Here is a 13,715-nt window from a genome sequence, read left to right on the forward strand (position 1 = left end):
TAGCTTAAATATTCTAATTTCAAATCGTGAATGTTCTCCTTCCCTAAGGCGCTGGGAAGGGGTCAGGCCGGGGAGCGGCGCGCTCGGCAGAGGCCTCACTCCACCGCAGTCAGCTGCTCGATGGCACAGCGCACTCTCTTTGCCGCCTCTTCAAATTCTTTCTGCTTACTGTTGGTTTCCTTTGCCTGGAAATAAAGAACAGGCGCATGAGACTGAACGGGAGCTTCCCAATCACACCCTGTAGATAAGATCAACATGGAAAAAACAAAGCAACATCTACTGAGCACCTAAATGAATTGGGTGCTGTGCTGGGGTAGAGACCCCCAGCTATTTGGGGTGAATATCCCGACTCAACTCAAGGGCCTCCCACTTCAGGTACGTCCTAATAATTATAAAAGAAGGCACTTCTGCAATGTCTGTGTGTCCCAAACACCACTTCACCTGCTTTACACACACAAGTGGCTTCATTGCTCGGCGTCCCTGGGAGGCAGGTGTCACCCCTGTCTGCACTCTGCAGACAGAGGAAACCAAGGCCCAGAGTGGTGTTCAGGTGGCCCAGCTAGTCTTGTGGCACAGCCCTGCTCTCAACCACCACCCACACTGCTTCTGAAGCTCCCCCAGGTCAAGTCCAGAGCCCCCCTCTTGTCCACATAGAGACACTGCTGAGCCTCAGCTTTCTCCTGAAATAGAAGATTCTTTTGCTTCCCGGGGCTCCCTGAACCTACCTTCTGACCTGTTCATTCTGCCCAATGCTCTCTCCAGAAGGACACATGCCGGATCGCATTAGCAGATTCAAGAACCTCTCTCCCTACCCTCATGTGTGTTCTCCTTGATTTCTCTGACACATTAAAAAGCTAACAGACCTTGGGCGCCTGGGTGGCTCAGTCGGTTAAGCGACTGCCTTCGGCTCAGGTCATGATCCTGGAGTCCCGGGATCGAGTCCCGGGATCGAGTCCCGCATCGGGCTCCCTGCTCAGCAGGGAGTCTGCTTCTCCCTCTGACCCTCCCCCCTCTCATGTGCTCTCTCTCTCAAATAAATAAATAAAATCTTTAAAAAAAAAAAAGCTAACAGACCTTTATCAGGCTAAATTTGTTTTCTAATTAGAGGCTAACTTTAAAAAATTACTTCTCATTATGTATTTTTGTGTATCTTAATTTTGTCGCCATGTATAAGGCTTACTTAGAATTATTAATTAAAAGAAAAATTAATTAAAAAAATAAGAAATTGACATGAAAAAGAGAACATAGCACCTGACAGTTAAGGGTGTGCCCTGTAACAGACAACTCTGCAGCTCGAGAGCCTCGTCTTTACAGATACGGAAAGATGACCGCGCTTTTTTTCTTTTCTTTTTTTTTTAAGTAATCTGTACACTCGCCATGGGGCTTGAACTCACAACCGTGAGATCAAGAGTTGCATGCTCCACCGACTGAGCCAGCCAGGGGTCCTGACCATGGCCTTTTAAAATATATTTTTTATTTACTTTTTTCTTCTCTTTCAAAAAAGTCTAAAATTAAATAAGCCACAATGTACACAGGCTGTAATTTAACCACCACAACATGGAGGTCAACACCTCCAATTTATACATTTTTTTAAAAGATTTATCTATTTTAGAAAGAGAGAGTGCACACACGCATGCAGGAGGAGGGACAGAGGGAGAGGGAGAAAGAAAATCCCAAGCAGACTCTCAGCTGAGCACAGAGCCTAACTTGGGGCTCGATCCCACAACCCTGAGATCATGACCTGAGCCAAAAACAAGAGCCAGACGCTCAACTGACTGAGCCACCCAGGCGCCCCTATGCTTTCTTAATAAAGGTGGATTGAAGCAAAACTCAGAAACTCACGGGGCACCACCTGGGTGGCTCAGTCTGTTAAGCGTCTGACTCTTAATTTCAGCTCAGGACATCATCTCAGGGTCACGAGATTGAGCCCCTCATCCAGTTCTATGCTCAGTGAGGAGTCTGCTTGGGATTCTCCCTCTTCCTTTGCCCCTCCCATTCTCTCTCTAAAACAAATAAATAAATCTTTAAAAAAAAAATCAGAAACTATTAAAAACATAAAACGCCTGTGTAGCTCAGTCGTTAAGCGTCTACCTTCGGCTCAGGTCATGATCCCAGGGTCCTGGGATCGAGCCCCGCATCGGGCTCCCTGCTCGGCGGGAAGCCTGCTTCTCCCTCTCCCACTCCCCCTGCTTGTGCTCCTGCTCCCGCTGTCTCTCTGGTGAATAAATAAATAAAATCTTAAAAAAATAAGATAAAAAACACCATAAAACGCACTGAGCACAAGTTTGCCATCTGGAGCTTAGGACCCTTCTTCCTTCCTCTTGTGCTTCATTTCAGCCTCATTGCTAGTGTCTACAAACTCAAGTCTGACAGAGGTTTCTCTGCCTGCTCCCATATTAAGTTCATCCCCTGAACTGATTTGTTTTCTAGCTGGTTCTAATTTACTTCGTTTTTCTCAAAAGGCAGATGTAGCCTGCAGCAGCAAGAAGAGCCACAGAGCGGGCAGCGCGCTCCCAGGTTAGTGTCCTAAAAGGCCGGCTGTCCAGCAGGGACACCCCAGGGCCCCAGGTGGGCTGCTCCATCAGTGATCCTGTCACATGGACTAGCAGCAGCACCTCCCACATAAGTCTGGGGCCTCAGAAATCCACAGCATCACAGCAAACACCTGTTCTTTGTCTCCAGTATCTGCAGACCCAACACAGTTATTTCATCCGGGTCTTTTTAACGAACGTCCAATAAATGATTACCTTAAACTACATGCTGCAATCACATAGCTGACTTAATAGTTTAAAATACCAGGCCCCAACCTTATTTACCCCTACAGAACAGACAAGGTTTGCGTGCCAGCCCACCCCCAGGAGTGAGATGCCCTAGACTGCCCATGGGGCTCCAGGGCGAAGCAGACAGACCTCTGGTTATGCCGGGTTCCCAGACATGACCAACCACTCACATGGGCAAGTGCATGGGGACACGAGGGGACCTGACTTACATACTAGTGATAAATTATTTGCAGCAAATCTCACAATCAGCTGGTACTCTAGAACAGCATGTCCAACAGAACCTTTTGCAATGACAGAACTATTCCATTATCTGCGGGGCGCAGCACAGCAGCAACCAGACATGCGCAGCCACTCGCTCTGTGACCGGAGCACGGAAATCTGCACTCTACAGAATCTTCGTCGTAAAAGCCACTCGTGGCTGATGGCCACGGGGTGGGGAGAGCACAGCTCTACATCATCGTAACAGTATAGTTGAGAGCCATGGGCTTACAAAAACTTCCCTGTTATTTAAGTTGTATAAACCAATTAAGGAAAGTAGAAACAGCTCACACTTTTTATTCTTTAAAATACAGAAATTTAAAAATTATCTGGAAGGAGACACACTAAACAGTCCATGGTGGTCACCCTTAGCATAGAAGTGGAGCTTTGGATTCTTCCTTCTGGAAGCTTATATTGTTTGTTTTGTAATTAAACAAAGTAATAGAAACAAAGGCATCGTTTTAAAGTATCCTGTATTCTGGGATGCCTGGGTGGCTCAGTTGGTTAAATGTCTACCCTCAGCTCAGGTCATGATCCTGGAGTCCTGGGATCGAGCCCCACATTCGGCTCCCTGCTTAGTGGGGAGTCTGCTTCTCCCTCTGCCCCTCCCCTGCTGGTGCTGGATTGCACGCTCTCTCTCTCTCTCAAATAAATAAGAATCTTTATTTATTTATTTTTAAAGATTTTAAAGATTATTTTAAAGATTTATTTATTTGAAAGAGAGAGAGAGCACAAGCAGGGGGAGCAGCAGGCAGAGGGAGAGGGAGAAGTAGGCTCACTGAGCAGGAAGCCTGCGGCGGGGCTCCATCCCAGGACCCTGGGATCATGACCTCAGCTGAAGGCAGACGCTTAACGACTGAGCCACCCAGGCGCCCCTAAATAAGAGTCTTTAAAAAAAAAAATAACAGGGGCGCCTGGGTGGCTCAGTCGGTTAAGCGACTGCCTTCGGCTCAGGTCATGATCCTGGAGTCCCGGGATCGAGTCCCGCATCGGGCTCCCTGCTCGGCGAGGAGCCTGCTTCTCCCTCTAACCTTCCCCCCTCTCATGTACTCTTTCTCTCTCTCTCATTCTCACTCTCTCAAAATAAATAAATAAATCTTTAAAAAAAAAAAAAAAACATACCCTATATTCTGACTTGGGGAGAACAGAAACAGTTGTACAATGGAAGCAAAACATTTTCTTCTTCCTATCCCCCACTTTTCTCCCTTCTTGCCTGTTCACCTTGGTCTGGTGTGGCCCCACTGCTGTTCCCGAAGACAATGGTGACCTGGTGACCAAGCGTCTCCTGGTGGGCTTCCTGCTTCAGTGAATCACTTCTCCCCATAGGCCACGTGACTCTGCCTATCAGACCAAGGGGCCTTGGAGCACTGGGTCACTCACTGTCTTGGAGCTGTGCTGTCACAACCACGTTTCCTCTTTGTTACAACCACCTAACATCCTTTGTCTTTTTCAGCGCTCTACCGTTTGGTTTCAGCCTCTCCCTGAGCTACGCATCAATCTTCCTCCAGCTCGCTGGGGCACCGCTTTCTCACAATTGTCCCCTAAGTGAACAGGCTGGTCTCTCACCTAGAACGGGCTTGGTAAACTGTGGCCTGTGGGACATATGGCCTATTTTCATACATCGGGCTATGAATGGTTTTCACATTTTTAAACAGTTGTGAAAACAAAACAAAACAAAAAGAATAATATCTAACAGAGGGCACCTGGGTGGCTCAGTCGGTTGAGTGTCTGCCTTCGGCTCAGGTCATGATCCCAGGGTCCTGGGATCGAGTCCCGCATTGGGCCCCCTGCTCAGCAGGGAGTCTGCTTCTCCTTCTCCCTCTGCCCCTTCCCTGTGCTCACGCTCTCTCACTCTCTCAAATAAATAAAAAAAATCTTAAAAAAAAAAAAAAAACCTAACAGAAACCATGAAGCCCATGAAGGCTAAAATATTTACTATCTGTGGCACTTCACGGAGGGTGTGCTGACGCCTGACCTAGAAGGCTCTCCCTGGCCCACTTCCTGCTTCCAACACTGCGGTCCCCAAGGCCCCCACGGTGTAAACACTCTTCCACAACTTGCTATGCTGACCGCCAATTTCTTCCCCTTTCCTAACAAAAAAAGTGGTCTTCAGCATTTATACTCTATTAGACATAACTATTTCATAATCATCTCAAAAGGAACATAAATTTTCAACCAGAAAAGGATCTCCGAAACCACGGGGATCTGCCCTCCATGGGCAACCAAGACTGGCCTAAACTCACAGAGCCCACGAATGGTGGGGACAGAACCAGGATGTCCACTCCCAGCCCAGTGCTTTGCTACAATGATATTAAACACCCAAACATTTATTCTCTGTAACATGGCCACACTTAGCAAATAAAAATAGAGGATGTCCAGCCAAATTTGAACTCCATAAAAACGAGTAACTTTTTTAGTATACATCCATACAAAACGTGAGCTATACTAATAAATTATTCCCCATGCACCTGAAATTCAGATTTAACTGGGAGCCCTGATTTTCTCTGCAGCCCAGGTTGCTTGGTACCCACCTCGTTGTGGACCCAGAGCCTCACCCCTCCTCTCTCCCGATAACCCAGGATGCCTGTCCACAAGTCAAAGTTCACCTGCAGAAATCCCAAGGTCCAGTTGGACTGTTCCTCTTTTTCCCGATACCCATAAATGCCCTTTCCCTGATAAGTTACTATGTGCCCCCAAACGCTCTCTCCCCACCATGCTCACACATGAATACACACTATGTAAATGGCCTCCCACAGAGACTGTCACTGAAGGCTGGGCACCAGCCTAACCATCACCGCTCCACCACCAGAGGTACCTCACACTAAACACATCCTCCAGGAGGAAACCCGTTTTTGTCTGACTTCACATTCCAGGACAGACGCTTTCCTGTCCTTTATACCCTCACATATCCATCTGAGGGGCTTAAAAATGCTTACTGAGGAAAACTAAGCCCCTCCAATACGAGGGGCGGGGAACTCTGCTACAGAAGCTCAACAGGGTTTGCCCTTGGTTCTTACTCCCGATAATACATACGATTTTGTTTTTGGCTCTTTCTTTGTCCAGTTTCAAAAATTCACTGAGGGTTAATTCTTCAAACTGCTTCTTTACAGAAAGGAAAGCACAACCAGATGAATGCTTTTTATGCTCCTCTCTAGAAAAATCAATACAGGAGCATGTCAACAGAGAAAAGTCAGGTAAAGGGAGAAAAACAACAGTTTGTCAGCAACACCCAGCACCCTGGCTCACAAACATGCCTCCCTCCGCCTCGTGAAGTACACAGAACCAGTGCTAGGTCCCAGAGCACACTCCCACACAGCCCATCTCTGCCCCCTGCCCTCTCACTGGACGTCTCCCCACCATGCTTGGGGCTGATGTATTTTATCTGGAGTCCTTGAGCAATTAGCAGGAAATGTGTCACGTGGTATATAAGTGCAGAGGTAGCACACTTCAAATCCCTCTAAAATCCTCAAGGAAGGAACTGTCTGAAGTAATCTCATTTCACTGGAATTGTTACAGAATCTGCTTGCTGGGTCCCAGTAAGGGCATCATTGGCCAGGCTTCTCCAGTGAACTCCCCAGCCTCATTCTCTGCATTGGGAATTATCCCTGCATATAGCAGACAGCAGTGTGAGCAGAACAGTACTGGAATGAACACACAGCCATACAGAGTCCAAAAGGACAGCCCATAGGAACTACTATCTGAAAATACTCTAGCACTTAGAAATTCACTCCCAAGAATACAACGGGTACTTTCCCAGTGATCGCCGGTATGAGCACCATGCCATCCTAGTCAAGAGTGGGTCATAAGGGGGGGCGCCTGGGTGGCTCAGTCAGTGAAGCGGCTGCCTTCGGCTCAGGTCATGATCCCAGCGTCCTGGGATCAAACCCCACATCGGCCTCCCTGCTCAGCGGGGAGCCTGCTTCTCCCTCTGCCTGCCGGTCCCCCTGCTTGTGCTCTCTCTCTCTCTCTCTCTCTCTCTGTGTCAAATAAATAAAAAGTCTTAAAAAAAAAAAAAGAATGGGTCATAAGGGCGTCTGGGTGGCTTAGTCAGTTGAGTGTCCTGGGATCGAGCCCCATGCCAGGCTCCCTGCTCAGCGGGGAGCCTGCTTCTCCCTCTGCCTGCCGCTCTCCTTGCTTCTGTTCTCTCCTTCTCTCTCTGTCAAGTAAATAAATAAAATCTTAAAAAAGGGTCATAAGAGCAAACACGTTAGAGAAAACAACAACTCTCTTCTGGCCAAGAAGGGACAACTTGGGTGATTCTCTACAGGAAAATATTAACATATGGCAGCAATCGGGTCTGACGGGAAAAAAGATGAGAAAAGAAAGTGGTGTCACATACAAAAAGACAGCCATCAGGGTCTGGACATACACACGGAATTAAAAAAAAAAAACAACAACAAAAAACACAACCAAAAACAAATCCAGATGCCTTAAAGAACAAAACCCGAAACAACACAAGTGTTCCATTTAAGAGAGCATTTTCTCTGCTGTGTCAGTGACAGCTCAATAAAGCTGTAGATTTGAAGACCCTAAAGCAAGGAAAGCACCTGGACATCCCCAGGTCAGCACAGGATCTGCGCCTGGATTCGGCCAGACCTGAAGCGTGTCAAGGACAGTCCTACAAGAATGAGCCTTGTCTTCAGCACCCACTCTGGAGGACGTCTGGCCAAATCAGGTTTGAAAAGGTTGAAAGCGCCACCAGGGCACCAACATAAAGAGATTCATCCATTTGCAATAACTGTTTGGGGCACAAAACGAACTCGGAAAGCCACGGCTCCCTCCCTAAGTGTCTTGGAAATTCAGATAGTTTTCGCAGGCCCAGCTCAAACCAGGAGCTGGGGATGGAGCCGGGGCAACCTGGAAACCCAGCGAAGTTGGCCTGGGGGACTTACACAGGGTCATCATCTGGCTCCCAGCCTTCCAGCTCCTTGAAGCAGAAGAAACACTGGGCCAAGTCGGGCTCGTTCTCAGTGGGACAGTGGATAAACCCGGCCTCGGCCATCTGCAAGGGAGAGCTGAGGCTCAGGCCCGGGAGGCGCTCCAGGGACCCAGGAGCCGGTAGCGGGAGGGGTCGCCCCGGCCGGGAACCCACAGAGCGAGGGGTCGCTCAGGATTCGGGAGCCCACAGAGGGAGGGGCTTCGCGGGGCTGCCATCCCACAGCTGGAGGGGTCGCCCGGGGCCGAAAGCCCACAGAGGGAGGGGTCGCCCCGGGGTCCGGAAGCCCACAGAGCGAGGGGTCGCTCAGGATTCGGGAGCCCACAGAGGGAGGGGCTTCGCGGGGCTGCCATCCCACAGCTGGAGGGGTCGCCCGGGGCCGAAAGCCCACAGAGGGAGGGGTCGCCCCGGGGCCGGAAGCCCACAGAGCGAGGGGTCGCTCAGGATTCGGGAGCCCACAGAGGGAGGGGCTTCGCGGGGCCGAAAGCCCACAGCTGGAGAGGGTCACCCCGGGGCCGCGTCAGGGCGCTCTGCGGAAGGGCGGGCCTGGGGCCCAGGGAGGCCGTGCGGACTCACCCGCTCCGGGGTGCAGGCGCAGCCCTCCAAGAACGGCCAGTTCTTGAACGTAGAGATGCGGTGGTCCTTGAGGTAGAGCTGCCAGGCGGGGGGCAACGACGAAGCGCCCATCCCGCCGACACAGCCGCAGAGCGCCGACCTGATTCAAATCCGGCGGTTGGCTGCCGCCGCGGAGCATGTCGGGAACGCGCTGCCCCAGAGCGCGCCGCCCGCGGCTTTCTGGGAAGGCTGGGCGGCGCGGGGCGTGCTGGGAGTTGTAGTCCTCCCGCCGTGCGGCTCCGCTACTCGCGGTGCGCCCAGCGGCCCACGCCGCGCGCTGGCCCCTTCCCACACTTAGCGTTTCTCCCATTGCTTGCAAAGACTGGTGGGAAGAGGGATTGAGGATGCTCGGACGTCCCCGTGATGGGTTCAAGGAGTGGCCACTGTTGAACACATATGTATTAAGTCCGTGCTCATTAAACACTCCCCTTTTCCGGGAAGATTTTGTAACATATTTAATTCATAGATCAGCTTTTGGCTCTATCAAATCTTACCGATAACAGCTTCTGCCCTTTTGATCCTTCTGCATTATTTGTACCAAGTTCCTACTGTCTGGAGTCAAATTTTTTTTTAAATTTTTTTATTGTGATGTTAATCACCATACATTACATCATTAGTTTTTGATGCAGTGTTCCATGATTCATTGTTTGTGCATAACACCCGGTGCTCCACGCAGAACGTGCCCTCTTTAATACCCATCACCAGGCTAACCCATCCCCCCACCCCCTCCCCTCTAGAACCCTCAGTTTGTTTTTCAGAGTCCATCGTCTCTCATGGTTCGTCTCCCCCTCCGACTTACTCCCCTTCATTCTTCTCCTCCTGCTATCTTCTTCTTCTTTTTTTCTTAACATATATTGCATTATTTGTTTCAGAGGTACAGATCTGTGATTCAACAGTCTTACACAATTCACAGCGCTCACCATAGCACATACCCTCCCCAATGTCTATCACCCAGCCACCCCATCCCTCCCAACCCCCCACCACTCCAGCAACCCTCAGTTCGTTTCCTGAGATTAAGAATTCCTCATATCAGTGAGGTCATATGATACATGTCTTTCTCTGATTGACTTATTTCACTCAGCATAACACCTGGAGTCAAATTTTTAACACCTAAATGTAGTTGCTAAAAAAAACCCCGAGGCTTATATCAATGTTAGCCATTGTTAAGTTAATTTTGTTCATTTCTACCAGTTACAGTCTTTATGAATTGGGTAAGCTGTTAGCTCGCAATTATTTCCCAGCTTTTTTTTTTTTTTAAAGATTTATTTATTTATTTTGAGAGAGTGAGAATGAGAGAGACAGAGAGTACATGAGAGGGGGGAGGGTTAGAGGGAGAAGCAGGCTCCTCGCTGAGCAGGGAGCCCAATGCGGGACTCGATCCCGGGACTCCCGGATCATGACCTGAGCCTAAGGCAGTCACCTAACAGACTGAACCACCCAGGCGCCCTTTTTCCCAGCTTAATTGACAAGAAAATTGGGAGCAATTTTGTGAAACAGTGGGGAGGGAAAATGAGAGAGAGAAAAACATATAGGCAAACAAAGACCCACCCCAGAGGTGGGAGGGAGGCAGGCCTGTTGCATCTATGGGTTGCTAAATTCTCTGGGTCAAAGGTCTCCCTTTGACCTGAACAGGTGACCGCCCTGAGAGTTCTTGTCTTCTCACAACACTGGGCGACAGCAGATGTTTTGATCTTTGCCTCTGTGAGAATGCAGAACAGCACGTGCTTGTTTTAACTTGTATCTCTCAGATTAAAATACTGATCATCTCAACTCTGTTGCTTTTATCTTGCTTGTGAATTGCCCATTGGTGTCTTTACCCACTTGGCTGTTAGGATACTGACATTTTTCCTATTGCCTGGTGAGTTTTTATTCAGAAGGCAGTTAGCCTCATTTGTCACGTGCTCCCGGCCCTTGACCCCAGTTTGTTGTCTTTTGACTTTGTGGCATATTTTTTTCTTGCAGAAGTTTTTTGTTTTTTTTTTTTTAAAGATTTGACAGAGAGAGACACAGCGAGAGAGGGAACACAAGTGGGGGAGTGGGAGAGGGAGAAGCAGGCTTCCCGTGGAGCAGGGACCCTGATGCGGGGCTCAATCCCAGGACCCTGAGATCATGACCCGAGCCGAAGGCAGACGCTTAACGACTGAGCCATGCAGGCGCCACAGAAGTTTTTAATTTTTATGCAGTTATATTTATCAGTCGTTCCCCCCCCCGACTTTTGGTGTTTTAAGTGTGTTTTTTTGTTTTGTTTTTTCTTAGTAATCACTACACCCAACGTGGGGCTCGAACTCACTACCCCCATATCAAGAACCACATGCTCTGGATTGAGTTAGCCAGGCACCCCTGACTTTTGTTTTCTATTTCTGGTTGGCTTCTTTTGTTTTGTTCCACTCTGAGATGACTTATAAAAGATATTCATTGAAGATTCCTTCTGGTTTTGGTGTTCACTGTTAAAATCTTGATCCTTTCAGAAGTATATCGATAGAAGGTACATGTGGAAAGGGTTCAGGTTTCTTTGCCAAGATCTGGCCAGTTGACCCCACACTGTTTGGTAAGCAGCTTTGAACAAAGGCAGGTTTTGAAACACCACTTTTATCACTTAGCAAACTCCCCTATGTGCTGGGACCCATCTCTGGGATCCAAACCAGCCTCAGTTCTGCCTGTGGGTCTGTCTGCCTATTCCTGCTCCAGCTGGATTCTTTTACAGGTGAATAAAAGGAGACCCAGAGGGGCGCCTGGGTGGCTCAGTTGTTAAGCGTCTGCCTTCGGCTCAGGTCATGATCCCAGGGTCCTGGAATCGAGCCCCGCATCGGGCTCCCTGCTTGGTGGGAAGCGGGCTTCTCCCTCTCCCACTCCCCCTGCTTGTGTTCCCTCTCTCACTGTGTCTCTGTCAAATAAATAAAAATCTTTAAAAAAACAAACAAACAAACAAACAAAAACAAAAGGAGACCCAGGATCGCTGGTGGAAGTCCCGAAAGGACAGGGAGTGAAACCAACTCCAGGAACAGAGCCCTGAGCAGCTCCCAGGTGCTAGGCAACCAAAGAGGGCAGAGATAGGTCCCCACCTGTTCCACCAAGTCAGAAAGGATAATTCTAGAGGGCTTCGATGCCACACAAAAGCTTCAGGAAATCTTGAAAGACAACTAAAGGACAGAGAAGGACATTAACTCTAAGTTCCTGAGGGCATCACTGACCGCCCAGACCTGGGTGTCCAGGAGGGCAGGGGCGGGGTGGGGGCAATGACAAACGTAGGAGAGAACAGGGAAGGACAGGGAGGATGGGTGGGGCTGACCCCAGGGCAAACGCCCCCCTTCCCTCCTCCAAGTGGTGTCCCAGCAACAGGCAAATCCTGCAGCCTACGGGGAAATCTGTGTGTCTTCCATCTGCATCAGGAACAGGGTGTTCTGAGGTCACTTCCCGAGTTGCAGGGGTGGCTGAGTGGCGCCTCTCACATCCGCAGGCCAGAAATAAGAGGACTTCTCAGTGCTCTGGCCCCGCGCGGGCTGCTGGTTTCTATTCTTTTAATGTCACAACATTTTGGAAACAACTTTTTTAATTAAGTAGGCTCCACGCCCAACATGGAGCTTAAACTCAGGACCTTGAGATTAAGAATCCCATGCTCTGGGGTGCCTGGGTGGCTCAGTCGTTAAGCGTCTGCCTTCGGCTCCGGTCATGATCCCAGGGTCCTGGGATTGAGCCCCGCGTCGGCCTCCCCACTCTGCGGGAAGCCTGCTTCTCCCTCTCCCACTCCCCCTGCTTGTGTTCCCTCTCTCGCTGTGTCTCTCACTGTCGGATAAATAAAACCTTAAAAAAAAAAAAAAAAAAAAGAATCCCATGCTCTACCACACTCTACTGACTGAGCCAGTCAAGTGCCTCTGGAAACTTTTTATTGTATCATTTTATTATTTTTTTAAGGATTTTATTTTTAAGTAATCTTTACACCTGACCAGAGGCTTGAATTTACAACCCTGAGATTAAGAGTTGCATGCTTTAGGGGCGCGTGGGTGGCTCAGTCGTTAAGCGTCTGCCTTCGGCTCAGGTCATGGTCCCAGGGTCCTGGGATCGAGCCCCTCATCGGGCTCCCTGCTCCGCGGGAAGCATGCTTCTCCCTCTCCCACTCCCCCTGCTTGTGTTCCCCCTCTTGCTGTGTCTCCCCCTGTCAAGTAAATAAATAAAATCTTTTTAAAAAATTCTAAAAAAAGAGTTGCATGCTCTACTGACTAAGCCAGCCAGGTGCCCCTTTATTGTATCATTCTAAATTATAGAAAGTTTGCAAGAATAGTACAAGGAATACTCATGTATACTCTATCCAGATTTTCTGTTTACATGATGCCTATACACACACATATATGTATATAGAGAGAATATATATAGTATGTGTATATATGTATATTTTTTACCTGAGCAATTTAAGAGTAAGGTGAAAGCATTATCCCTCTTTACCCCTAAATACTTCATCTTTCATATAACCACAGCACAATTGCTAAAATCAGGAAATTTAACATTAATACAGTTATCTATATAATTGAGCTTATACAACTCAACACCAAAGAGAAACAACTGTTCGACTAAAAACCGGGCAGTGGACCTGAATAGACGTTTTTCCAAAGAAGACACACAGATGGCCAACAGACACATGAAAAGATGCTGAACATCACTCATCATCAGAGCAATACAAATTAAAGCCACAATGAGATATCACCTCACACCTGTCAGAATGGCTAAAATAAAAAAGCACAGAATATCGCCAGTGTTGGAGCCAGTGTTTAGCCTGCGGAGAAACAGGATCGCTTGTGCACTGTTGGTAGGAATGAGGACTGGTGCAGCCACTGTGGAAAACAGTATGGAGTGTCCTCAAAAAATTAAAATAGAAATACATATTATCTAGCAATTCCACTATTGGGTATTTATCCAAAGAAAATGAAAACAATCATTCGAAAAGATGCATGCACCCCGATGTTTATTGCAGTATGATTTACAACAGCCAAGATATGGAAGCAGCTCAAGTGTCCACTGACTGATGAAGGGATAAAGCAGATGTGATATAGGGCGCCTGGGTGGCTCAGTTGGTTGGGCGACTGCCTTTGGCTCAGGTCATGATCCTGGAGTCCCGGGATCGAGTCCCACAT

The 13,715-nt window shown here is 48.6% G+C and overlaps 1 protein-coding gene across 1 annotated transcript; it reads right to left on the reverse strand.

Moving 5' to 3' along the window:
• On the reverse strand, positions 1-8,726 carry BIRC5 (baculoviral IAP repeat containing 5). The gene is made up of 4 exons (XM_028112581.2): positions 8,551-8,726; positions 7,931-8,040; positions 6,072-6,189; positions 1-185 (listed from the first exon to the last, which is right to left on the reverse strand). The coding sequence occupies exons 1-4, from the start codon at positions 8,659-8,661 to the stop codon at positions 96-98; spliced, it is 429 nt and encodes a 142-aa protein (XP_027968382.1). The 5' UTR covers positions 8,662-8,726; the 3' UTR covers positions 1-95.
• Between the last annotated feature and the right edge of the window lie 4,989 nt (positions 8,727-13,715).

Source organism: Eumetopias jubatus, unplaced genomic scaffold (genome assembly GCF_037043125.1).
Source record: "Eumetopias jubatus isolate StellerSeaLion01/CBP00866 unplaced genomic scaffold, mEumJub1_p1.0 scaffold_10, whole genome shotgun sequence".
Lineage (NCBI taxonomy): Eukaryota > Metazoa > Chordata > Mammalia > Carnivora > Otariidae > Eumetopias > Eumetopias jubatus.

Excerpts from the sequence above, each read along its gene's own strand:
- BIRC5 (XM_028112581.2), bottom strand. The coding sequence starts at position 8,661 with ATGGGCGCTTCGTCGTTGCCCCCCGCCTGGCAGCTCTACCTCAAGGAC. Across the intron at positions 8,041-8,550 it reads GCGCCTGCACCCCGGAGCGG|ATGGCCGAGGCCGGGTTTAT; the intron begins GTGAGTCCGCAC and ends TCTCCCTTGCAG. Across the intron at positions 186-6,071 it reads AAAGAGCCAAAAACAAAATC|GCAAAGGAAACCAACAGTAA; the intron begins GTATGTATTATC and ends CTTTATTTCCAG.